The 24,712-nt window shown below is 43.5% G+C and overlaps 1 protein-coding gene across 4 annotated transcripts in view; it reads left to right on the top strand.

The window, feature by feature from the left end:
- The first annotated feature begins 393 nt into the window (after window positions 1-393).
- Window positions 394-24,712, top strand: part of LOC128304314 (phosphatidylinositol 3,4,5-trisphosphate 3-phosphatase and dual-specificity protein phosphatase PTEN-like) — a 32,229-nt gene continuing 7,910 nt past the window's right edge. For 2 of the 4 annotated variants that reach the window (XM_053041489.1, XM_053041486.1), the window contains exons 1-6: window positions 394-624; window positions 1,896-2,027; window positions 9,059-11,842; window positions 19,176-19,342; window positions 23,742-23,886; window positions 24,463-24,650. In XM_053041489.1, coding sequence (XP_052897449.1) covers window positions 11,755-11,842; window positions 19,176-19,342; window positions 23,742-23,886; window positions 24,463-24,650 — 588 coding nt within the window. In that variant the 5' untranslated portion in view covers window positions 394-624; window positions 1,896-2,027; window positions 9,059-11,754. Of the gene's footprint in view, window positions 625-770; window positions 846-1,890; window positions 2,028-9,058; window positions 11,843-19,175; window positions 19,343-23,741; window positions 23,887-24,462; window positions 24,651-24,712 lie in introns of those variants that run through there. The other 2 variants (XM_053041487.1, XM_053041488.1) reach the window with 2 other exon arrangements.

Genomic DNA, 24,712 nt, shown 5'->3' with positions numbered 1-24,712 from the left:
TTTGAAGTAGTTGATTGATTTGAAAAACAAACGGGTTGTTGTGCTTCTGGGCTTTTATAAAAATTATTTGTGGATAAGTTCAGAGGTTCTATTTCATCTGTCAAGAGAAACTACATAGTTGAATACGAGTTTGTATTTAATTTGCGGTTTAAACAATCCCTTTTCGTCTATCTGCTCCGATTCGTAACCCAACGTGTGTAACCGCGTGCTCATAAAATTGAACATCAGTTTGTTTATACATTCGGGTGCAATACTCCTGCCAAGCTTCAACGCAAGCGACTGGCACGCAACTCGTCGGGAAAACTGAAGCCGGCTTCAGTACAGATTTCTCACAGCCCTAGCTTGCCACTCGAAGTTGGCATTCGCCATTCGTGTGTGAACTTCTACAATTCTCACCCGCAAAAACCCGCACGGAACAGTGAATTACAGGCGATCCGCCTGCCCGCAACAAAGAAATCTCCGATTCGCGGTCGCATTTCATCGAAAAGATTGGCGGATCCGACTTTTATTTCGCGTAGAAATAAAGGCGCAGCAAAGCGAGAGATCCGGATGTCAGTGCAGAGTTGTCATCTTTCCTGCAGGAGAACTGTCAAGTGTGCGAGGAGAACTGCTAGCGACGGAAAGGTAAAATATCGGTTGCCAAGGCTAAAATATATCCGTTTGCTGGTGGTGAACTTTGTGCGGTCGGTTCGGTTTCAGGCCCGCTTGTCCGAGATTGTCCGTACGGGTCCGGTACAACGTTTGGCCCGTGGACCGTGCGTACAGTGTTCCGCGGTAGTGCCGGTGCAGGCGGAACCAACGCAGCCGTTGTAGAAACAATGTTGGTCTCATCTGCGAGTTTTCGGGTATGCGGAAGATTGGTGCGCGAGGCTGATGAAATGATCATTAATTGGTGTCGATGAGCGTTGTGGTTCCACCGTGTGTGATAATTCGTAACACGGTGGATATAGGCGCAAAACTTACACCGAGTGTGGGATGGTCTGGTGGCCGTAGGGGTATCGTAGGCCATAGGGGATGATGCTGCCAGCGAGATCGTTAAGAATAAGACAAAGGGGATGTAGAGGGTGAGTCTGTGAGCTGAGCAAGAGTGAGAAAAGGACTGTGCTACCCGTGTGCGTGTGTGGTTGTGTGTGGTGAAGGAAGAATTGCGTTTTCGTTGTGTCGTTGCTGCGGTACAACACGCGCTGTACAATCGGAAATGGAAGAACTTCTTCACCTCAGTACAGAATAAAAAGCAATAGCACAGCGCACAGTTGCAATTGTGACAGTTACAGGACAGTGTGTGCGAAAGTATAGCCACAATAGTGGTAGCGAACGGGAAGGAGAGCATCCCCTGCACCGTAGTTTGCGATGTAACGGATGGTGGTTATGTTGAGCTGTTTAGGGAGGGGACTGTTGGTGGGTTACGGGCTGACGGGTAGAATCGAAAGGGAAAAGAGAAGCGCGAACATCTTCGCGTGTGTGGCTCTGTGTGGTTGTGCGTGGTTTTGTGTGGAGATTCGCTGTGTGACGTCCATTGCCACAGTGCCCGAATAGTGAGCAGAAGATGAGCAGTGAACGAATGCGAAAAGTGAGTTAAAACAGCCCGTGAACATGAGATAGTCAATGGAAGAAACAATAGGAAGTGCACGTGAAAAGGGATAGAAAAATCACAGCCTACGTGTGTGTGAGTGCTCATCCCTTTCACGACCCTATCGTGTGATGATACGATAGTTCCAGTGTATGTGGTGTTGCTCTCCTTTCTTATTGCGTTGTGTGCGTGATGGAGGACTTTAAATGCTGTAAAGCATCCACAATCCACGTTGTGTATTCCGCTTACCAGTGCATCCTATCAACATCGTTCATAATTGTGTCTGTCTTTTCTTGTGTTCTTTGTACTCTTTGTGTCAGCACAGAGCAGGTCTTCTCCTTCAAGACAGCGAAGATGCATTCCATAGCAGCGGATCGATCAACCGAATCGGCACTATAAACGACGAGTGTATCCCCATCGTCAGCTTCCTAACAAAATGATACGGTGGTAAACAACGGTAAGCTTATTAATCGCTTATTAATCGCAACAATCTTGCAGGAATAGCAATACGGCCTGGTCATTCTTCATGAATTAAAAAAACTCTCGAAGGATCTTTCAAACTGATAGATAATACAGTGAATTTCCCAAGGTTCATTACCTGTAGTACCTTGTAGTTGTAACACTTCCCATTTTACCCCATAAACGATGTTCACAATATGTGAAGCTCGAGTAAAGCAATAGTTCCTTTGTTCCACCGCAATATTTGCCCCACAAGGACTTTTTCCCCACCGTGAGTACCCTTTTTTCGGTAGTGCCTTTCCGTATGACTGTATTGGTGAGTCCTTACATGAGTTTGGTATGTAATGGGTGAATCGGAATGTCAGTGACCAGATAGCGGGGTTATAGCGATATCATCCGTTCGGCAAGCGCTTTGTGTCTGTTTTTTTTAATGTATGCTAAAGCAACGCCAGCAACACGAAGGGTGTAAGTTTGCCGGCTTTTTACCACCCCTAAAGATGGTGAGAGCGCAAACACATCGGCATGGTGTGCATAGCGTATGGAGGGTATGTCTAGCTTTCTGAGAATCGATAGCGCAGAGAGATCGTGAGAGGGAGAAAGAGATGCAGAGATTGCATAATACAGTTGAGAGGGTGAGAGCGAAAAATACTACAGCGTGAAAGTAGTTGACTTCGAAACAAAGAGCCTCCTACTAACCGCAAAACGGCGACCAGCTGGTTTTTGTTAGCTGCATATTGAAGATGAATGAACGATAGAGACATTGAAAAATGGTTCATTAGGAAAGAAAGATAGAGAGAGAGAGAGAGAAAGAGAGCGCCCGAGAGAGAAAGATAGGCACAGTCATGCGTGTAGGGCATGAAAGGGTTGCTTAGTGTGCTGTGTGCTTGCAGGTACATTTGCACCTAGGGCACGCAATGAAATGAAGTTTTGTTTTGGGTTGGTACAATTCACCTTACAAATTTGGTTTTTGTACTTGTTATGACAATCTGTCAGTGCCAAAACCTTAGTAACACATGGAAGAAATATGTTTGTTTGATCTGTGTGCTGAGAAATGTCTGATTCTATCTCCGCTTCGCTGGGTTCAAATCTCGGGACCCCTAGACGGAGAATTGACACTACACAGCTATCGACAAATCAATAATTCACACCGAGAGAGCAGGCCAATAAAACAAGGCCTAGACAAACAGACAAAATTGCCTTTTGGTGGTTAGGGTCAAATAATTGGGAAAAATGGACTATAAATCTTTTGGTTATTGTTTTTTTTCGTTTATTGTCCAATCTATTAGGATCAATTCTAGATTCGTTTGAAGTGAAGATATTCCATACAATATTTTTTGAATAGAGGAGCTAGATTGAGAGTGGAACTTCATATTGAACGGTATTTCACTAAGATACGGCAATTTCCCTAGTGATGGGACCTTCAGTTTCTTGTAGGATTGGCGGAAAGTTTGAACTATTGTGTGTGTTATTATTTTTATAATATTATATTGATTTTACACTTGGTTTATACTGGGCAGCAGTTTGAAGTATGGTCGACCTTTTCCTGAAGAAATGTTCAGAAACTACTCAAGTCAGAATCATCATAGACCCAATGATTATTAAACTTGTGACGCTGAAAATAAGGTTTTTAAATTGAAAATTTAGCCTCCAGGACTTTATGAAGTTACTGACGTCAAGGAAGAAGTAGAAGATAACACAAAATCTCAAATATCCGAAGACATTCTGACGTTTTCTGGAACGTACAGTATTGTGAAAATGCTCACATAACAAACTGTGAGAGTGCGTGAATTAAACGAATGTGAGTATCGTTTCGTAGCGTAAAGATGGAACGGTGGAAGGCTTTGAAGTTGACACAGTTCCATAAAGCAACATCTAATGAACAATCATTATTGTTTGAAAAGTTGCACATTTTGAATCAGTTTTTTGTCCAGCTTGCATTTTATTCAGGATATTTAAATCCTTGAACGTAATGAGCCCAGAACCAGTAGGTGTTCCGAAGGGCATTAAGAACGTCCGAAAGAAAGAGAACGGAATGTGGTAATGAAACGAACGAAGAAGCAAAGAAAACAATCTTGTCTTACCTGTTAAAGGATGGTCCAAAAAACCGAACTTACATCCTGTGTGGTTTCGTAAAAACTGTTTGCTTGTGTCTTCTGTTCGTTCTTGAAACAACAAACCCCAGCATCCTGTCCGACAGCTAATTCGGTAAGGCAACCCACCGTTCGAGGCACTTTGAGCGCTGGTTCGGAAGGTGGATGGGAAAGAAACGAACGCACAACAATTTCTCCCCCGATCCGGGTTTATGCTTTCCATCGATTTACCCTTTTTTTTCCTTTCTTCTCGCGTTACTTTATTCAAATAGTACCTCTTGTTGATATTTGTTGGTTATGCTTCTTTGCTTCTATTCCCCTTTTCTTCTTTATCCTTTTCTTTTTGAAACATCTACACTGCAGGTTGTGTTACATTCTTTTTCATTGTCAAGTCACAATGAATCTGTCGTAATGTTGTAATGTTTTCACTTTCACTTGTGTCTATTCGTGAGCACTTGCTGTTTTGTACTTGAAAAATTGTATTCTTAGTTGTTTTTATCTATTTTGATTTTAGAATGTTTGATTTATTATAGTTTTATTGCCTTCTTTTCGATATGTGTAATCATTTTTTTCTTTAAAATTGATTATTATTTGATTATTTATTATTTATTATTATTTAATGTACATGTTACGGTACGTGAATATGTTCACATAATTATATTTAAAAAAATAGATGAATTCGTACTAAAATTAGCAGTACGATCAGCAAAATATATTGTACAATCAAGGATTGGTTTCGTTCATTTGCTTGTTTTTGACACAACATTATCGCGAAACATGTGCTTCGTCGTGTGCCTTGAAAGATTAATCAAGCCTAGCAGCTGATCGGCACAGGGAAGCCAGGCGCAAGGGCAAACGTTTGTCTTTCTGTGTGTGTGTGTATATATGTCTTTCCGTAAAGTTGTTGGCTTTGAACAACGCGAGTTTAAGCGTGCGCTAATTCCGAAGCTATTTTTATGCTTCTCATTCCTTCAACATCACTCGTTCCCTCTCATTCGTCCGATCGTCACCCACTTTCGTTGCATTCGTCACCGCGTTTGTACAAAGGGTAGAAGTGAAGGAGGATGGGAGTAAGCTGGTAAACGTGTAACGTTCCAACGGTCATATGCAAATTTTGTCGCGCCCGCGTGTATACGGAACTGACTGAGTGCGCGTGCTGTGGTTATGCCAAGCACGAGGTTTGTTTCGTTCGCTATGGTTTATTTTGTGCCGTACGGTCAGGAGGTCATCTGCATATGAACTGGATCGTTGCGTAATGGAGAAGAACAGATTTTGTACTGATTTTTTAAAATTATTTCTGATTACTGTACCTCTTGTACTTTGCATCATTTGAAATTAAGGGATGTGTTGGAAGAATACCGCTAGTGCTCTAGAATACGAAGAATTGGGGAAAAAGTAAGGAATAGTAACATTTGCCAACGACGGCATGTTTACATACATTCTTACACCAAAATTTAACAAAAGATTGCTTCCCAATGTTTGAAGATCGCGTTCGTCACAAGCGATCATTCCAATGGTCGGGCTCTGGATGCTTGCCGCAAACACCGCAACCGCAAACACACATTCCATTACCATCCGCAGCTGAATGATCTGCAGCAGCATATAGGGAGAAGAATTGAGCTAGTCTTTTTCTCCCCTCGTAGATCACAGTGGAAAGGAACACACTCATTACGAAAGCGAAAGAACACCCCTTCACAGCACTACACCGCATCGGTTAATTAACCATCCATCCATCCAGACTTCCTCAATGTCAAGGTCATTTGGGTTGAGTCTGTCTAGATCTATTTCGGGGTTGCTTAATTCAATTTATCTCGTGCTTCCCGTTCGTAACGCCACGAACAACATGAAGACCCATCCACCCATGCAGTGGGTATAATGGAGCTGCTGCTACAGACCTTTGACCGGTTGCTGCTATGCTCGTGTATCTGCACGTCATACGTGCGTGTAAATGTGTGCAGCATTGTACTAAAGAAGACAGCGAGATAGCCAAAAAAAAAAAAGATTGGCTTAAATTGATCATGCTGCGTGTCGGCCTTGTTGCTATCGAGTGCTGGAAGTTGTGTGTGCTTTCCTTCATTTTCAGGCATTACTACCAGGGTCAACTGGGGGGAAAGCAAGTTGAGATAAAGACGATTCCGTGATGATATTTAAAGCTTGATTTATACTTTGAAGATGACGGGCGTCGAGTGGACTACCCTTGGAAAGGAATTGTTTCGTTGGAAACAAGCAAAATTGTTGTAAAATATATTTCAATTCTAATTTCTGGATTTGGTTTTGGATTGCTCTAAAGTAATCATTGTGGTGTGAGGAAAAATCTCATTTTGTTTTAATACGCACCACGCGTCTCCATTTGTCCACTGTTTGTAAAGACGTTACCGATAGCGCAGTTTTCAGACATGGACGTTAATGCGAAGAATTTGCACAACAAATTACATATCTTGACACCATCACTGGCAACAATAAATTCAGTCCTGTGTATTCATGGCGACGGATGGTGCACCAGCAGCGATAGGGAAAAAAGCTGGTGTTGTAGCTAAATTTAAAGAACATGTCAAGTTGATGGCCCGAAAAAAGATCAAGATATTCCATTGTATACTTCATAAAGAGGAGTTGTGTTCCTATAGATCACGTAATAAATGTTGTAGTGCATCCGATAAATTTTATCACTTTTTCAGAAATGAACAGTCAATTTGATGAATTTCTGCAAGAAAGTGATATTCAACACGGACCTCCGTATCATATCGACATACGCTGGTTGGGCAGAGCAAAGTTATTATACAGATCTTTAGAGTTGCGTGTAGAAATAAGGGCATTCAAGGAACTTGGAAGGAAAGTTTGCGGTTAAAGAACTGCAAGATGAAACCTGGATAGCAGATTGATTGGGTTTTTGGCAGCTATTACCCATCACTTGGATCGGCTTGCAGACAGTCAAAAATCGTGTTATTTCATTGTTAATCTGTGAAGTAATTAATTGTGCGTTTGAACGACGATATGACGAGAACAGTCCCATGCGATCGGTAGACTCCATAGAACATGTCAGACAATCACATCGAACAAGACAGCTTGATTCCATCTGCAATGTCTGATTCCCACATTGAAATAATTGAAACGGTAATAACATAGAATGATTTGTTTTGAATTCCAATATGAAATAGCATATGAATCTATCGATCCAGTGAAAGAAGTCCATATTTATTGCTTCTGGATTCGACATAGCCGGATCTCTCTCCTATTACAGCGGTCCGAAATAATAGTGTATCTCGTGGACTGTCTTTGTTTAAAAATTGAAGCCGTCTCCACATGGGTCACGGTACCGCGGAAAACTCGTATAACTTGTATATCACATCGCCCCACCCCTCAAAACTCCGCGCCTGGCAGTCAAACAGGCGCTCAGGGGAAGGCTCTTGTTCAAGATAAACTTTGCGGAACAGCAACCGCGGAAGATTTGACAACTCTATGATTTGACAACCCGAACCGAGATGAGCCGAAGTCCTCTATTGACAACAAAAGTTAAACGCGTTTTTTCGCAGTACCGCGCTGGCCGTTAGTTAGTGTCTGCAATATCCGACAGATTATAGAACGTTTCCTAATGAAGCATCAAATTTGCCGTGTATGGCAACAGTGTAGGCTTCTCTAAGGGCCGTCTCCACATGTGCCGAGGTTGCCGCGGTACCGCGGAAAACGCGTATAACTTTCGTTGTCAATGCAGAACTTTGGCTCGGCTCGGCTCAGCTCGCTCCGTATCGGTTGTCAAATCTTCCGCGCTCTCCGTGGAGCGCCTTCCGCGTAGCGCCTGTTTGACAGCCGAGCGCGGCGAGGTAGCATACAAGTTACACGCGGTTTCCGCGGTATCCCGCCGGCCGCGTCCCATGCGGAGTCGGCCTAATAAAAATGACTGCACCGGCTGTCAATTCGCCAAAGCCAAACCGAAACACCGCGGAAGAAAAATCTGCTGCAATGTTTGGCAGCCCAGGCTAAGCATCGTTACAACTTTCTTAACTTCTAGAACTGTTGAGCACGAATATGTGCTACGTTTATTCTTGAAGAACAGTCTAACCGTATTGCGTTCTTAAAAATGTGAGTTTCGTATTGCATGGAACGTACCAGAATCGACGAAACGATTGATCATCCCAGCAGCAGAAACAAGCGTGCCATTAACATATGATAATATTATGGCAATAATATATCTGTTCAATTGTATTTCGCACATTGTGCGTAATTTTACAAAACATAATGCACCCTTTGGTGGGCATCTCATAAACCTTTCGCATGCAAGATCTTCGCTGTATTTGTGTAGGATAAAACGGCACGTGTATATGTTCGGATAAATCAGGTGCGTGGTCGATTATGATTGGCCAGAAGCCTTTTCAAACACACACACACACACATGGACTGATCTCTTAGTGCACCGAGACGCATTTAAGGCCGGCTTTTGGCGACATGCAGCTATTTGTGGCCAGCGTCTCGAACCGAATGGAACAAAAGCATTACTAAGTGTGGAAGGGTTTGTATACCCGTGTGTAAATGTTTAAATGGAGGATTTGTGTGCAGGAAGGTACTGTGCAGTAATAGTGCTTGGCTTGGGAAGGTTTTTCCTTTTTTATTGATCATGATCGTGTACATTCATTATATGTTGATCTGCCTTGGTGACTCGGAGGAAAATCTTGCATAAGGTGATAAGTTTTGTGGTACTGTAGAAGCTTACGTAATTTTCATCTCATTCCTCGCCATTTTTTTGTCGTCTCTGACTCAATTTTGGAAAAGGGGGCGCCATTTTGTTTCGCGAAATCGTGCCGGTCACCCTGTGTGTGTGTGTGTGAACGTATTGGAAATTGATCATCCCCTATGATAATGTGTATTTCTTATTTTCTCACCTTATTCTACCATTCCTGCATAACACTTTACCAATAACTATTTTTTCCTTTTTACTCTTCCACAGTATCCGGGAGTACTTATACAAACAAAAAACCAGTGCAATTGAAAGTGAAACGGCGAGTGCAATTTTATGTGTTATTTAGCAAATTCTTCTCATTGTGGCAATCGTATGATTTTTGTTGTCGTTCTGTATTTGTGTGACCCGCTTACAGAAAAGCGATCAAACAATATACTATCAGTGATGCAACGATCAATTTCACCCGATAGAATGGATCGTACTTGTGGTGCGTGTGTGTAAATATGTGTTTTAATCAATTTGTAAGACGTCGTACACTTTCGGCGCAAGAATAAGAACGTGAAAAAAACCCCTGACCCTGATCAAAGTGTGAGGGGGGGTCCCTCTAATGATGGTGGCTGCATCCACTTCCGGTTCGTTTCGGCTGTGTGCGTGTTTGGAGGTTGATGCAAGGGAAACGCAGTTTCAGCAACTCGGGAGAATTAAATGCTGCTCAGAAGCTTCCTCTTCTCGCTAGCAGACGGTGAAAAGCAGAACGTGCGTGAGGCGTGAGCAAACAAAGAGTCTGTGTGTGTGTGTGTGAAGGTGAGAATGAATCAGTTCGCGTAATCGATTAACGGACGATCGATTAACGCACATTAACCCAGGCCAAACAGTGTGCAAGTGCCCACCGGAAGGAGCATCTCACGTTCACGTGAAACCCAATCCTGTGGTAATTGTTTCGGTTCTGCGTGTGTGTGTGCGCGCACGCACATGTGAGAAAGTTTCGAGCGTAAAGTGGGTTTACTCACAGATCGGAAGCATAAAAATGCTTCCGCGGGACGTTACATGTGTGCGGGAGAAGGAGTGAGATGTTACCTGCTCGCCCGACGGTCAGCTGTGTGTGCGAAAAGGAAAAGCAGGAGGGGTGGGTGGACGCGCATAAGTGGTAGGGGATCTCCTCCCAAGCAGGCAGCAAGCATATGGAGAGCGGCAGCAGCATAACGCGAATGAAAAGCATATATTGGTGGTGATCGGCTGCGAATTAGGAAAAAGGCCTCACGCACACTACTACTAAGGGGGGGAAACACGCGATATTCAGATGAGCAATTCAAGATCGTGAAAATTCTCCGCTGTTCAGGGAGAGAGAGAGAGAGAGAGAGAGAGAGAGAGAGAGAGAGAGAGAGAGAGAGAGAGAGAGAGAGAGAGAGAGAGAGAGCGGGCAATATCGCTGCCAGAAAGGTATTTTCCCGTCTTTCGTTGGGGGTGCGTGCGTGCGCGAGAGAGCCACGCACATGCGTTAGTAAATCCCAGAAGCGTAATTGTGTAAGTGCACGCCGGTGGTCCATCAGTCGCGAGGATCGCGTCGCGATGCTTCAGATGGAAGCAATATATAAATGTGCAATATAGTGTAGAAGTGTTAATGAAGCGTTGTGTAAAGCTGCAAAGTCCTGGCGTATCCCTGGAGATGGTTCGCTAGGCAACACGGGGAAACATTCCCCCCAGTACCTTCTCGGTGTGTGTTAGTACATCTCGGTGTTAGTGCATCCCTTTCAAACGCCCTAAAATGGCTGGCGTGAGGGTTTGATGTACATACGCAACAATTTTAACGTGTTCCTTGTGTGCGTGTGTATGTGTGTTCTGTTTGAGGTCGGTGTTTGTTTGTGTCTCTTATCACCACCACCGGTCGGTGCCGCGATTGTACAGATTCGCGATTTGGTCGTCACCGGCAGACAGCGGGGCTTTCAAAGGCGGTGCCCGCTCTACACGACCCGCCCCACCACCCTTCCCGGTTTCTATCAACCCTCTACTGCGCGTACGGATAAGTGGGTCCATCTACCGCGCCCCCCGGTTCGGCGGTTTGTATGTGTCATCTGTCAGGTGTGAGAGCTCGCGGGTTGGAAGAACAATGGCAAGACAGTACGGCCAGCCAAAACGCGTAAGGTATTTCGCTAGAGATTGTGTGGTTCTGTGAAGATTTGGAAGAAAAGTCGGGTTCGTGTTCTTGCTGTGAAAGCGAGCCAGAGAGAGAGAATGATTGCGAATGGCACGATCGGCACTAAGAGCACTGCTCCGAGATGTACAGAGCCTGTATTCGATGTGAAGTAAAACCCGTGTTCAAAATGTGCGTAAGATAATGCATCAGCGGAAGTGTGGATAGTAACATCAAGCGGCGATAGTAAAAGTGAGAAGGGGTAGAAGACCGCATCATAGCTAGGGGTGATAGTCGACGGTGTGAATCGAACACAGCTGTGTAAGCAACTTAGTTGTTGATATAGTTTCGGTGCTGTTGTGTTTCAATTACTACGACATTACATTACCTTCGCTGCCTAAAATCCGGCGGAGTACAAATCACAACACACCCTCCCTCGATCAACACTGTCCTGCTATGGAAGGAAGCGTTTGCGTGCATACTCTGCTATACACTGCCCCTGAACTATCGAACCTGGAGGATCACTCATGCAAGTTAAAAGCGATAGCAATAGCACTGCAATAGCGAACGCTCACCCGAAGGACGGAGCAAAAGGTACAAAAGCTAGAATCCCAGCTCTAAAGCATACGAAGAGCCTGTGCGTAACTCCACTCGCACTAGAACGCTTCTAGGTCGCACAAAGGACATAGAGATACCTCTTCGCACGCCCCACGAACCCTTGCACCGCGCATCGCTGTTCAAGGTGACGAAGCAAAGCAAAAGAAGCAGTACGGAACCGGTCGGCGTTTCGCGCTTTCCGCTATTCTACCGCATCTTCCGTGTCATCGGCCACATGGCTAAGCCAACGAATATTATCCGGGGGATGGTCAGCGGGCAGCGTAACCGCTACACCCAAGATGACTTCAACCTGGATCTGACATGTGAGTAATTGTTTGATTTTTCAATTTATTTAATCTAATTCCAACTACGTTAAACAGGAGACACCTGCTAAACACCGGAAGAACACACTTTGAATAATCTCAAATCCAATTGATTGATGCGATGTGCTTCTGGACCTTTTACTGGAGACATTAGGACATTCAATGAGAATTCCGATTTCGTGTCTACTTGAACTCCGAATAAGAAGAGCCAGTAAAAACGATGAAATTGATTATTCGATTTGATTATGAAACACATCAGAAAACGTTTCGAACTAAAAACTATACCAAAAACCATCAATTTTAAATTTCAACTTCCTGTAGGTTTGTAGAACCTTACAAATGTCGCTCGGCAGGGGTGTCAAAACGAGTAGAACGGTGGTCGTGATCTTACAGATATCCACAAGGCTAGATTTGAGATGGTTACCTAAACTGAAGCATACTTACCAATTTTTTCTTCGCTTAATCATCAAGAATCTTAAATTGTTCAGTAACAAAATAAAGGCTGGCAGTAACAAAAAAATGACCAAATCATTTAACACAATTGCCAAACCATTTTGTTCCACCATCGGGTCAATGATCTCAGCGTACCGCGCAGCGCCTGATGCTCGAGTGCATTTTTACCAATGCAAAAAAGGAACCCCCCCCCCTACACCTACCCCCTCCCCACACACACACACGCTTTATTTTTTTCCTTTTAGAGCTGATGCTGATGAGACGTGGTGCACGTCCACCATTCCTCATTGACGTTCGAGTCAGAGCGTGTAACTTTTGTGTGCGTGTGTTTTTTTTTCTTCCTCTATCGCTTGACATGCGATTTCAATTATGACAGTTGACAAATTGCATTGCAGCATTGCCTCTTCCACAGGTGTGCGCGCGCGAGCCCCTTTCAAACGGTGAAGAAAAATGAAATCGAAAGAAATAACACACACACGTACATATATTAGTCTCCATTTGTTTCTCAACCGTATATGCTTGTTCGGCCTTTACGGTCATAAGTGACCTTCGCGAAGTTTGTCACACACACGCACACTTAGGACGTGCGCGCGTCACAGGGTGGTTGGGCTATTTTTAGTCGAGGTCATTGGGAGACAGTGGCAATCGAAGTTGACGCTATCCGTCGGCTAGCACCAGGAACGCCAGAATGCGCTTTGGGGTTGGTTGGCGAGATTTGGAACACGATCTCGCCATGGATCAAGCAGATCATACGATCATACGTTTTGGTTGCATCCGGCAAAGAGGTCATAAATCTAACACCACGTAATGCTTCCTTTAGTGCATTCGAAATTGTGGAATTGGTTTATAAACTGCAACAGCAATGCACAACAGCGTTGTTATTAAATACTTGTTAACTCAACGCAACTATCTAAGCAATCTGGAAGACTCCATCAGGTGTTTCATTACTTATGCAATAACATCCCAGCAACAAGAATAGATTATACGATTCTTTGCTGATGTTAACTCTCTTCGGGGCCCCCAATCGGCCCTGCTTCGTCACGTCCTTCTTCAGGAAACCATGGAAACCAACATCAGTCAGTTTCTTCAGGATCAGTTAGGTTCTTCATGGAAACTTGAAGTTCGAGGGCCCCTAATATGCAACGCCATTTCTGCCTCTGCGGTGGCCCTAACTAAACATCAGATTATTGTATCAATTTGCTGTTCGATTAGTTCGACTTCCATGATGCGTTTCAATTAGTGTTGGAGAGTCATTCAAACTCTTTAGTCAGGAGTCATTCAAATCAGGATTCGACTCTCAAAAGATTAATGAATCCTCAGTGCATATCAGTGCGCTAGTCGTGTCCGTTTTAATGCTGGGAAAATTTGAAGATCCGATCGCTTGAAGAATTCGGTCGGATCGGATACCAAATAACGGATTCTAAAAGGAATCGTTCCGATTGGGATTCTATAGCGTTTTATAGGGATTGGATCCGTTTGGGATTTAGTAGGGGATAGACCTCAAGGATTGAAAGGATTGATTGTTCGTTAGACAGAGTAGGAAAACATATTGTTTTGCTTTTTGCGATCCTATTTCGATCTGGCGAGGGATCGATATTGGCTGGTAAGAGCATCTTCTTCTGACTGACGTCATTACACTAGTTCCAATGTAGATTTGCCATTTCTAATCTATTCAAATGAGAAGACGTCGCATCATGATTATTGTAATTTGAGCTTGAAATTCCAAATAATTTCAATACTGTTCTACGGGTATATGAATCAAACGCACAAGTAAAAATGCTGTTAAACTCAAAATCCTGCACTTTGACCTTCTTTTCAATTGCTTGCGCTGATGCAGATAACCGCCATTGTCTGGACGATGACGCAATTTAGTTTGATTCGGGTGCGTATTAAGGTGTGCGGCCGATTGCTTCTTTTTTTGGTTGTAAAACACGAGTCATATACACCTCAACTAACTGGCCGCAACTTCTCCGCCCGTTCACGGCTATTGCTGCTGTTAGAGAGTGGGGTCAGGTTTGTGATAATCCGATCGGACCTACACCCCGGACCTTTCCGTATCAAAGTTCTTGTCGCATCAGTTACATGAATGTTCACGTCCGAGGTGGAGGTAACATTGCGGCTTATCCCACCAGCCGGCCCTTGTCGCACGGAGTGGACACGCGCGTGGGCCAGCGCATAACGGCAACATAAGTAAGTAAGCACAACGTACAAGAGCGTTCGATGCAACATATGTTGGGGTTTCGGCCCCACGCACACACACACACACACACCTGCTGATGACGGATGGTCGCCTCGAAGTGACTGACGACCCTCTCTATCCCCTCTAAGGTTAGGCATTTGGGCCGTTATGGAGCGTGCAGGTGCCGCGACACCACCAACCAGCGATACTTGCAGCACGCGAAATTTAGCTTATCGCTGGTTAATGTTACACACGCGATAGTGCTGATGCGCTTGCTCGCACAGGAAAATGCTTTTAAATGCGCGCGCGTACACAGACACGCGCTATATCAGCAGGCCGGGATCGGGTCGCGAACTGTTTGCTAAGCGCTTCGATTCTTAATAAATCCGGGCGCTTGCGTCATGAAAAGGGGAAATATAAACAAAAAACAGAACAAGAAACATGACAATTAGGTGAAAATATATATATATCAATAAACCGTTTGGCGATCAACGCTTAAGAGCTCGGGAGAGCTTTTGATGATCAGTGGATTTGGTAATCGGTTTCATTGAATATAGACATTGAGCTACTTGGCTTAAATGAGATAAATTAAATGAGCATTTTCTAAGTCCTTAAGACATCTAAACTCCTCAGTTACTAACGAATTAGTTTATAGTTGAGTTGATTCACTACTAGAACTTAGTAATCCTTTAGAAAACCTCACTGCGATGGTAATAAATACAATTTTGTCTCGTTGATGAACCACAACACACTGCTCCGATTAAGGTTACGACCGTGTTTACAACGATTTATTTCTTTTTTTTTCAATTCGTTCGGCTGTGTTTGATGTGCTACTGGAACGATTATAAAGAAGTGCGGGACACACTTTGCAGCTGATTACGTATGCAACAATGTTGCAGTTCAACCACAATCTCAGAGCTGTACGTGCGTGTTGCCGCGTTCTACGAATGCTTACGGTGTGTAGCTTCTTGGGAATACCGGAAGCATGGCTTGGTGTGTAAGCTGTTGCTGCCGACCACCGGCGGCAGGAAAAACCGATTAATTTGTTAAATTAATCACCCATTCAGCACCTTACGCTGTATGGCTCGTCATGCCATTTTGTGCTTATTATGTTCGTTACGAATTAATTGTATTTAGACCGTATAACATATTAAATTATTTTGGTTCGTTGTTGAGTGAGTTGACGAATTAACTCACGCATCTGTTCGTACTCACTATTCACATCCCAAAAATTGATGCCGAGAAAAATTAAGATTTATTATGGATGGGGATAAATTTTAAACATTCTACACATTTAAACGGATCGGTCAGATTCCCGGGGGGGAAAATGTTCGGCTCAAATCAACTCCAACCACATTAAGGGTGCCGGCCACTGTCCGTGCGGTCCGTGCAGTTTAACTATGACTTTCAACCCATTCGCCCATCGACTCGCGGGAGCCATTTTCCAATGCCAAAGGAAGAATCGGTCATAGACCTGCGGCCACCTAGCGTTCGTTAGCCGTGGCTGTGGTTGCCGCGTTTCAACTTCACCCGCCCTCTCGGCATGGAAAACTCGATCGTGTGCCGCACGTTGCTTGATCGATCATTACTGTGCTCATAATGTTGTTGCTGCCCTTGAGCAGCGGCGGCAGAGCTGTAAACATACGCGAGCGTTGTGTGTGCGCTCCAAACATCGAACGTGTTCTCATCGTGCTACCGAATGTCGGCCAAATTCTGCCTCACACCGTCCATAAACCCCTTCGAATCACAAAGGGCAGCAATTTTTAAACAGCCGTCGTAAACGCTGGGTAAAGAAAATCTTTGTGGAGCTATGCGTTCCGTGTGGTTATTATAATTTTGTCAAGAAATCATATCATGTTCGGAAGAATATTCTTACTGTGCACGAAATAATTAAAAACGGTTCAATCAATCGTATATCTTCATCTCCTCATGTTAAAGAATCATAAATCATTTGTTAAATTAAATTGTCTCAAATATTGGAGCTTATTAATTAGATTCATTCTCACTGAGGTCAAACACATATTGTGGAAAGTGTTCTCTAGCTTGTTCCCTTCTTAATATTCTTCTCTTGTCTTGCTAACACTCAATTGCACCGTAAACCATTAACTGCAATAGCTTTAACGATCGTGCAAAACATTTGAAACGTAGTTTTTGATCTCACCACTGCACAAAAATGCTGATGTTGGGTCCTCCTTGGGTTTGGCATCTTCTTGTTCGCTGAGAAGCGAAGAGAAGAGTTATGTCGGAACGTGGTTTATTATTCTTGGGACAGAAGACCCTTGACGAGGTGACGAGATCTATGTCTAAAGTGTTGTACTCAAACATGAGGATAGAAACTGAAGCGTTCTCGCCATCCGTCTCCGCTGTCAGCGGCATCAAGTCATGTGCGTTTCCAATCAAACCACTGAGAACGTTTGTGGACTTGGCGGCGGGTGTGTTGCGGTACAGCGAAAGGTAGATCGCGGGGTGAACCTGATCGTGTTTCGGTCAGGGACACAGACTTGCGACCAGCTGGCAGAGAAAACCGGAGTCCCTAACCAAATTGATCCACACGTATATGTGTGCTTCGGTTGTTAGTGGGCCTGAACCTAAAACCGGTTCAATGGTGAAGCTCACGAGCTACCCAGAAGCATGGTTATGGATATCGTAGATCGTACGGTAGAAATAATGCAGTATGGGCTAGAGGGCGTTGGGGGAAATGTCACACAACTCTACGAGGCGCCTATTTCTAATTAGTATTAATTGAGCATGCTCTGCTGGTAAGTTAAACTACGTTGATAGATCATCAAGCATTGACCGCACACCAGACACAGCCAGCCGTATTGCACCAGGGTGGGCTTTGTTTGGTTCTCCTGTTAGGGGAGGAGGACCCAGTGGTTAAGTGGCACCGATAGCGATCTACAAACGTCCGGAACGGCACACAATTTCATACAGATGCTTCCTGAGTAGCAAGGACTGTAATATTCTCCTATGATAGTCCAGGAATCTCATAAATTGACCTACTCCAAGACTTCCGAGGTTGTGAAGACCACGATGAAGAGCAGAAATTTCCCGTATTTTAAACGCATTTCCCACGGATACGAAACATCTATTCGGAGGATTGTCTATCGGAAACTTCCGGTAAAATAAAATCCAAGAACGATTGTTGAAGACTTTACTGACATAATCCGTAAGTTTGCAACAAGGCGCATGAAGTAGAATTTCTCACTCGCGTCTATTCGCATATTCTAACCAGGGTTCCCCTCGAAGATCAGGCCACTCGGAAACAGCTCTTAATATGTGGCACCCTTTTGATCCCATCACGAATTTCTGTGGGTGATTACTTCGCTTTGGACATCGACAGATTGAGTCATCCTAGATTCTTCGAAATAAATTTCCTGGAAGCAAACCACGGTAAAGCTCACATTATCTCCCTACATTCGAGAGTCAAAAGGAACTTGTGTTAATTGTGTTTCCATATTGTAAATTTATGCGTTAACAAGGTACATTAGAGCAACATGGCATTTGCAAATGCGAATAAAGGGAAAGTCAACAAAAGTGGTCTGCCACCGTGGTTTAGTGCAAGGGAAGGGACGTTCGGCGTCAAGTGCATCACGATCGTAAATCAAGTGGCACACTCACACAATTGTGCACCTACATCGTGTTTTTAACACGGTTGCGTTCTATTCGACCATTAGCGAACAATGGGGTGGCATGAGCCCCGCACTCCCGGTGGAGTTTACACGATGATGAGGCAGACCACCCGCTCACGCCGGGTTCTAACCAGCACACGTTATTCATTCCCAGCGTTCAAAATTCCAAACCCGGAAAACTGCACTCCATAATTCACCTCACCTCACACCTTTCGCTCTGGTTGTTGTCTCTCGATGTATTTATGTGCTAATCAGTGGCAATTAGGTATGCAAATTACATCTTCACCGCGTGCTGCTGCTTGCTACCTGTATTATGCATTTCTGCATTGGGAGGAAAAGGAATTGGATAAAAATAAAACCGTTCCACCCAGGGGGCAAGTAGTAGCAGTCACCCACCACCCGCAAGCGAAATTCTTGTTGATGCGGCGCAGCAGGTTGGATGTGGTCTTAAGCCCGTGATACAATTAAAATGTAATGCGGTAGCGTGCACATCGTCATACGTTGCTGCAGCTGGATGAGGTTGCTCTTCTTGTTCCGGTTTACACTCGGCAGTTCCGAAAGGCCCGGCAGGAACAAAAAAGAGTAGCAAACTGCTCGATGGTATGTGATTATTGTTGCATTATCATACATGCTCGTCCGCATGGGGTGGTCTGGGATTCGGGTGGGCCGGGTGGGTCTACTGTACGCTTTTTCCCGTACCCATCAAGAATAGTATCACTAGAAGGCAAGGCTACACCACATCGTCAGCACAGATTCGTCGATTGCTTGCAAAATGCCACATTGTTGAAAGTATAGGGCGTAGCACAGCATAAGCATGCTACCAGCCACCCGGTCCGCCTGTCCGATTAGTATACAAATTAAATTCGAACAACGTGTTACACTGTGTTTTAGCCCGTTTTAAATTCCTACACGCGTTTCGGTTCGGGAAGCTTAGCTCCGTTGCAAACTAGCTCCGATTCATCGTCCAGCATTAGCTTACCTACAGCGCCAACAATTATCTTTTCCTTCCTTTGTTTTTGTTGGTTTGAAAATTTAATACCTTCATCGTGGCCTTTCATCTTCGTTTCAGACATTATGAAGAATATCATCGCCATGGGCTACCCGGCAGAAAACATGGAGGCCATCTATCGCAATAACCGCGAGGACGTGCTCAAGTTCCTCACGGAGAAGCACGAGAGCAAGTACAAGGTGTATAATCTTTGCTCAGAGCGTACCTATGATCCAAAACTGTTTCCGGTAAGTCTTCAACATAGTTCATTTTTATATTCTTCTGTATCTAATGTATAACTATAACGGCCGATAAATTGTTTTTATTTACTATTGATCTAAATTTTAAAATGTAAAGCATATGTCTTTAAAATAATCTATATTCCATGAAGTCCTCTTATCTTGTTGGATAATATCATTGGGATGACGAATATCTCAATCCATTCTAGAAGTCAAAAGCCCGCAATTTAACTTGAATGTTTAAGTTTTGTTAAATTCTATCTCTGATATGGGTTCTTGGAAGACTGGAGTATTGAAAGGTTAGAGTTCTGAGGATACTCCTTCCATATTTCTGTATTTCCTTGCACTCCTTACTCTACTTGTAGTTGGATAATCAATTCCTTCGTAAAAGAGGAATGATCGTTGAACAGGACTTGATAACTTGACAGGATCTTCATTCCTGTCGATTGAAGATCGTTGTAAATTCCGGAGTAAATCGGAAATTTTTAACATTATTATTACATTACTCATCAGTTCTTATGTTAACAGTCTCCCCGTACGAGTCTGGATGATAGACATTAGACGAGTTTTTTTTTCAATTCTTCAGTAGTTCAAGCTCTTTCGAACGCTCTAGCATCGTTTTATACAGCAGTACATCATGAAGCGTTTATTATTAAAAGATCACCCTCGCTGCGTACCACCAGAAGCGCAGTAGGTCGAAAACCTCCCACGATGGTCGCGCCAAATGATGGACACCTTGAGTGCAAACTCGGAAACGACTGTGTAATAAACGGAGGAGACCGTATGTCAACGAATGGCCGTAGAGAGAAGAAAAAAACGTTAGAAGCGAATGACTCTCGTCTCTGACGTTCACCGTTAAAACGGCGATTGATAGAGCTCTGGTAAATGTGTGAAATGTTGCCAGATGCAATTTAGCTATTGCACTTTGCTCACTTCCCCTCGCCGCGTAGCAAACCATCAACCAGCACCAAGCTACCTATAGGTTTCAATCAATTATCGCGATAACGATGATTTAACAATCAAATAATTTGCACATTTCTATGTGGCGAGAGGCAGACGGTTGTAAAAGGCATACATCATCATCCATTCTATTCCCGCGTCCCACTTACTGCTCCGCACATAATGCCCCTCGGTCGCGTGTTCTCTACGATTACGATCGCTTCATCAGGGCACATTATTCGCTCGGGTCGCCACCCAGTGTCTGGGGCGCGAAAGCAACCGGGGTAGGTGATGCTGAAGGTGATGGTGTTGATGGCGATCTTTGCTCCGCTCGATCGTTGTCAGTGATCGTTGCCAGTGTAGCGGGGGGAGGAGGTGAAATGTGCAACAAGTGCGGTTTGCAAGGGCATTGTTCCCTATCGTACGGGCGAAGTTAGAAGTGCATCGTCGAGATTGTGTCTGGGGATCGCGTTGCAGCCCGCGTTACGGCGATGATTGTTCGCTAAACGTCGCGCTAATCGATGGAAAACGTCGCCGCACATACGGTGTGTCCCATCGACGCGGTCGACTGCTTCGTTTATCGTTGCTGTTGCCAAGGCGCACACCCCAGTGGACCGAAAATTGTCGTGATTCTGCGAATGTGCTCATCGCCGTGCGGGTTTTAATTGAAGGATTGGGTGGTTTTCCCTTATCACACTTTCCGGGAATGTCTCGCATCGGCACGGCCAGCAAAATATGACGCGCGTTGCGAGGCAACAGGCCGTTGCGTGCCCTGCTTTTTTGCGCTGTTGCTAGGCCGCCGTCAAAGTGCCGCCGGTTTTCCTTGAGGATCCTGTATGCGTGTGTCTAGGGTTTTGCTATTTTTTGTATGCGCCGTCTCATCTCAACGACGACAAATAAAGGGAGCTGACGAGACACGAGACTACCCTCTTAGCGACGCGTAGGAGGTTGCAAATCGCAAGGTGTGTGTGTCTCTCCTTTCGCCTCCAGAGGACCACCTTAGTAGTTTACCAGACTGTTATCAGACGGCAAGCAATTAGCATTTTATTTTAGAATATCGATCGCTTCTCGTTGTTACTGTATCAGAGGAACATCGGATGATGCTGACATGAGCATTGCCAGTGAATTTTCGATAAAACAACAAGAAATAGACGAAACTGATTTGAAATATATTATTTTTATTATTATTATCATGTTGATGTATTTGTAAAGCTGTACGTCGTCTAACCTTTGAAATGCCGTGTTTGTCTCATGATTGCTGCAATTGATAAGCTTGCTTACAACCCTAATCAAATGTGGTGTAACTTTCTTTAACATAATATTTCTATAACACAAACCGTATTCTTTAACCTACAACCCTAGATGAACCAATGTAATACAATCAATCTGGGACTTATTTCCTGGAATAAAAGTAGACAAAACATTGATGTCACTGGATGTTTCCCGGTACTAAATCCTAATCTTGGAATTGTGCTGGTACAATACTTCACTAAAAGGTTTACAAAAAGGTTGGTGCAATTCATATTGAAATTCGCTAAAAATAGATATACTATCTGGAACGGATAGAGGAATCAATATTGAAACATAAATAGCAATAGAATCAGACTATGGAGACGTGTGAGAGACGTTTGTCACTCACATTAAAATGACATTAATACAATTATTTAGTCAGGCCTTTTCTTTTTGGGAATTAAAGAAAATGTTGAATGTTGTTGAAATGTTGAAATATTGTTTTGTGATGAGTTAGTCATGTATTTTAGCACAATATTTTTGGTAGCCTCCGAGATACATGATACCTGACCGAATTTTTTTTAAGTTTAGAGCTCAATTAATTTACAGTCTTTAAATTCAAAGAAAATGTATGAAAATGTCTCCAAATTAGACCTCTAAAAATGACTACAATACATTTGTTTCAATAGATGTTAATTTTTTCTTTCAAGACGTTGCTGCATGTAATCAAATTGTACAGCTGCTCGCAAGAATTCTTATAATCTTTTTAGAATACTTTCCAAATGCAAGTACTTTCCGAAACTTGTGAAATAATTTACATCATTAATGATACTTTATTACGTCGGGAGATCATTTTAGATCATTTTGCGATTTTTTGTGTGTTGAGAGATCCGCCATTTTTGTACCTTTTTTAAATAAAAAAAAATTAAAGGAGGAATAACAAATTCCTCGTTTTTTTATGTTTTACTTCTGAAACAACAATTTCTTCAACAGGCTGTAAATCGTTCATATATTCATAGTAATCAACGTTAAATCATTTGCTACCCCAAAGAAACCCGCGCGCACACTAATCAAATCATTCCATCTCGAGTCTACCGCCCTGTGGCCTTCCCGCCTCCTTCATCCTAGAATCAACGTGTCAACTTTCATACACCATCACACGCGAGAGCACCCGGTACAGCCCCCCCCTGAGTTAAAATGCAGTGTTTGACGCGATTATGCAAGCGACCACAATATGCTTAAACATGCAAATTTGCTCGATCTCCTTTGCAGCGTGATTGCAGGTGGAGCTAGAAGAGCAACAAAAAAGCAATACTGCTGCAACCCCCGCGTTAACGAACAGCGTCAGACAGTTTATCTTTCGCACCGGTGAAGCGTGCGCCATCTTCTGACATCGTCGAATTGTTCGTTTTTCCCGTTTGCCAGTTTTGTCTCGTTTTTTTTTGCCGCTTCTAAGCACTTAAAATGATCAGTTGGCGAAGAGTGTCCTATGCCGAAAAGCGTGTGTGTGCACACTGGGTTGGATTGATGCAATAAAATAAGATGCATATACACTCCCCCCACGGTTTCCTGCTCGTGGTGTTTGCAAACTCCTCGTATGGTTTGGTATCTCGCAGCGAGCGAATGACTCGACGGGGGGGTACAGTTGATTGCTCTCTTGCTGCTGCTGCTGCTGCTGCTACTGCTGCCATCGCCTTTACGTTGATGTGATTATAACATGATGTTCTTCCAATCTGCCACTGTCGTCCGGTCGTTTTCCGCCACTGTCATCCATATGCTTAATATAAAATGTGCGGGGGAGTGGTAATATTGCAACTCCTCGGGACTCGCAGCTGATTGTCAGGCCTAGCAGGGGTGTGTTTGGTTGCGTTGAAGGTTAAACTGCTCTAGTGCCCGTCGGTACCATGATGGTGTAGGAAATGCAATGATAAATCGGTTTTATAGAACAAGATTGTATGTTTAGACCTCATTGTTACATTACTCATGTGTAAAGAAACGGTTCTGGAAATAATGGAAATAATCATATTCTTTAAATTCCCTAATTTCCGTACGGACGGAGGTCGTCAACAGTATTATTGCAGTTCACTTCACTTGTTGATGGAATATGACTTACTTAAAGAAAACATTTTGATCCTTAAGCAAAAAAAACTAAATTAATTCACACTAAATTCATTGCTTTAATGAATATTCGCAAAAATCTATTACCTCGCTTACTAACATTTCTCTTAATTCTTTTCAGTACCACGCCGAATATCCATTCAAAGATCACAACCCACCAGACATTGAGCTCATCGACAAGTTCTGCAAAGATGTGTATACTTTCCTGAATGCTGATAGATCTCACGTCGTAGCTATCCACTGCAAGGCTGGCAAAGGTCGTACGGGTAAGAATGCCATGGTTTTATAACATTTACTACATTATGCATAAAACATAAACATATACATAAAATTTGCAAAAAACTCACCAAACCCATATCGGTTGGGAGTGCTTTTTCTTTCCGGTTGCACTGTCGTATCTGGTTCCTATTTATCTTTCTTGTAATGATTAAAATACATTTCTAGAGTGGGTAACACATGTTGAAAGTTCCCAGCGCGCATTGTAGGAAATCGATAAGCTGGTACTTTGGATTTGTTCGTACGCCATCGCCGATCGTGATCGTGCAGTGTCACGTTTGTACCACACCTTCGTACAGTAAAGTTGCCAATTAACGTTAGATGGGCATCGATTGTTTCAATTCCATACCGAGTTGCATTTTATTATAGACACGCCGGATTGGTTGTATTTTCTCTAGACGAATGTATGATGCATTGACCTTAAGAACAGTTAACGGAGGCCAAATAGAGCACGTGTGCTGTGAATTCAAATAATGCTCTGGTTGGTTAGGTTTAAGCTTTATCGAATTAGTTATCTTTTACATAACTTGAAGCTAATCGAAACTGTTTGTTTCTTCTCCGCACAGGAACGATGATCTGTTGCTATATGCTTTACGACAACACCTTCCAGACAGCCAACGAGGCACTGACGTACTACGCAGAGAAACGCACAAAGGACAAGAAAGGAGTCACCATTCCTTCGCAACGCCGATACGTGGAGTATTACGAGCATTTGCTGCGCAACAATCTAACCTATCGGAAGGTTTCGCTATATGTAAGTATCTTTATGTGAACAAATAAACCTTTCTGTTTTTAGTTTTCGTTCATTATTAAACC

The sequence above is a fragment of the Anopheles moucheti genome, chromosome 3, assembly GCF_943734755.1.
Source record: "Anopheles moucheti chromosome 3, idAnoMoucSN_F20_07, whole genome shotgun sequence".
Taxonomy (NCBI): domain Eukaryota; kingdom Metazoa; phylum Arthropoda; class Insecta; order Diptera; family Culicidae; genus Anopheles; species Anopheles moucheti.
The sequence above is the reverse complement of the archived record's forward strand: the minus strand, read 5'-3'. Positions and strand labels throughout refer to the sequence as shown.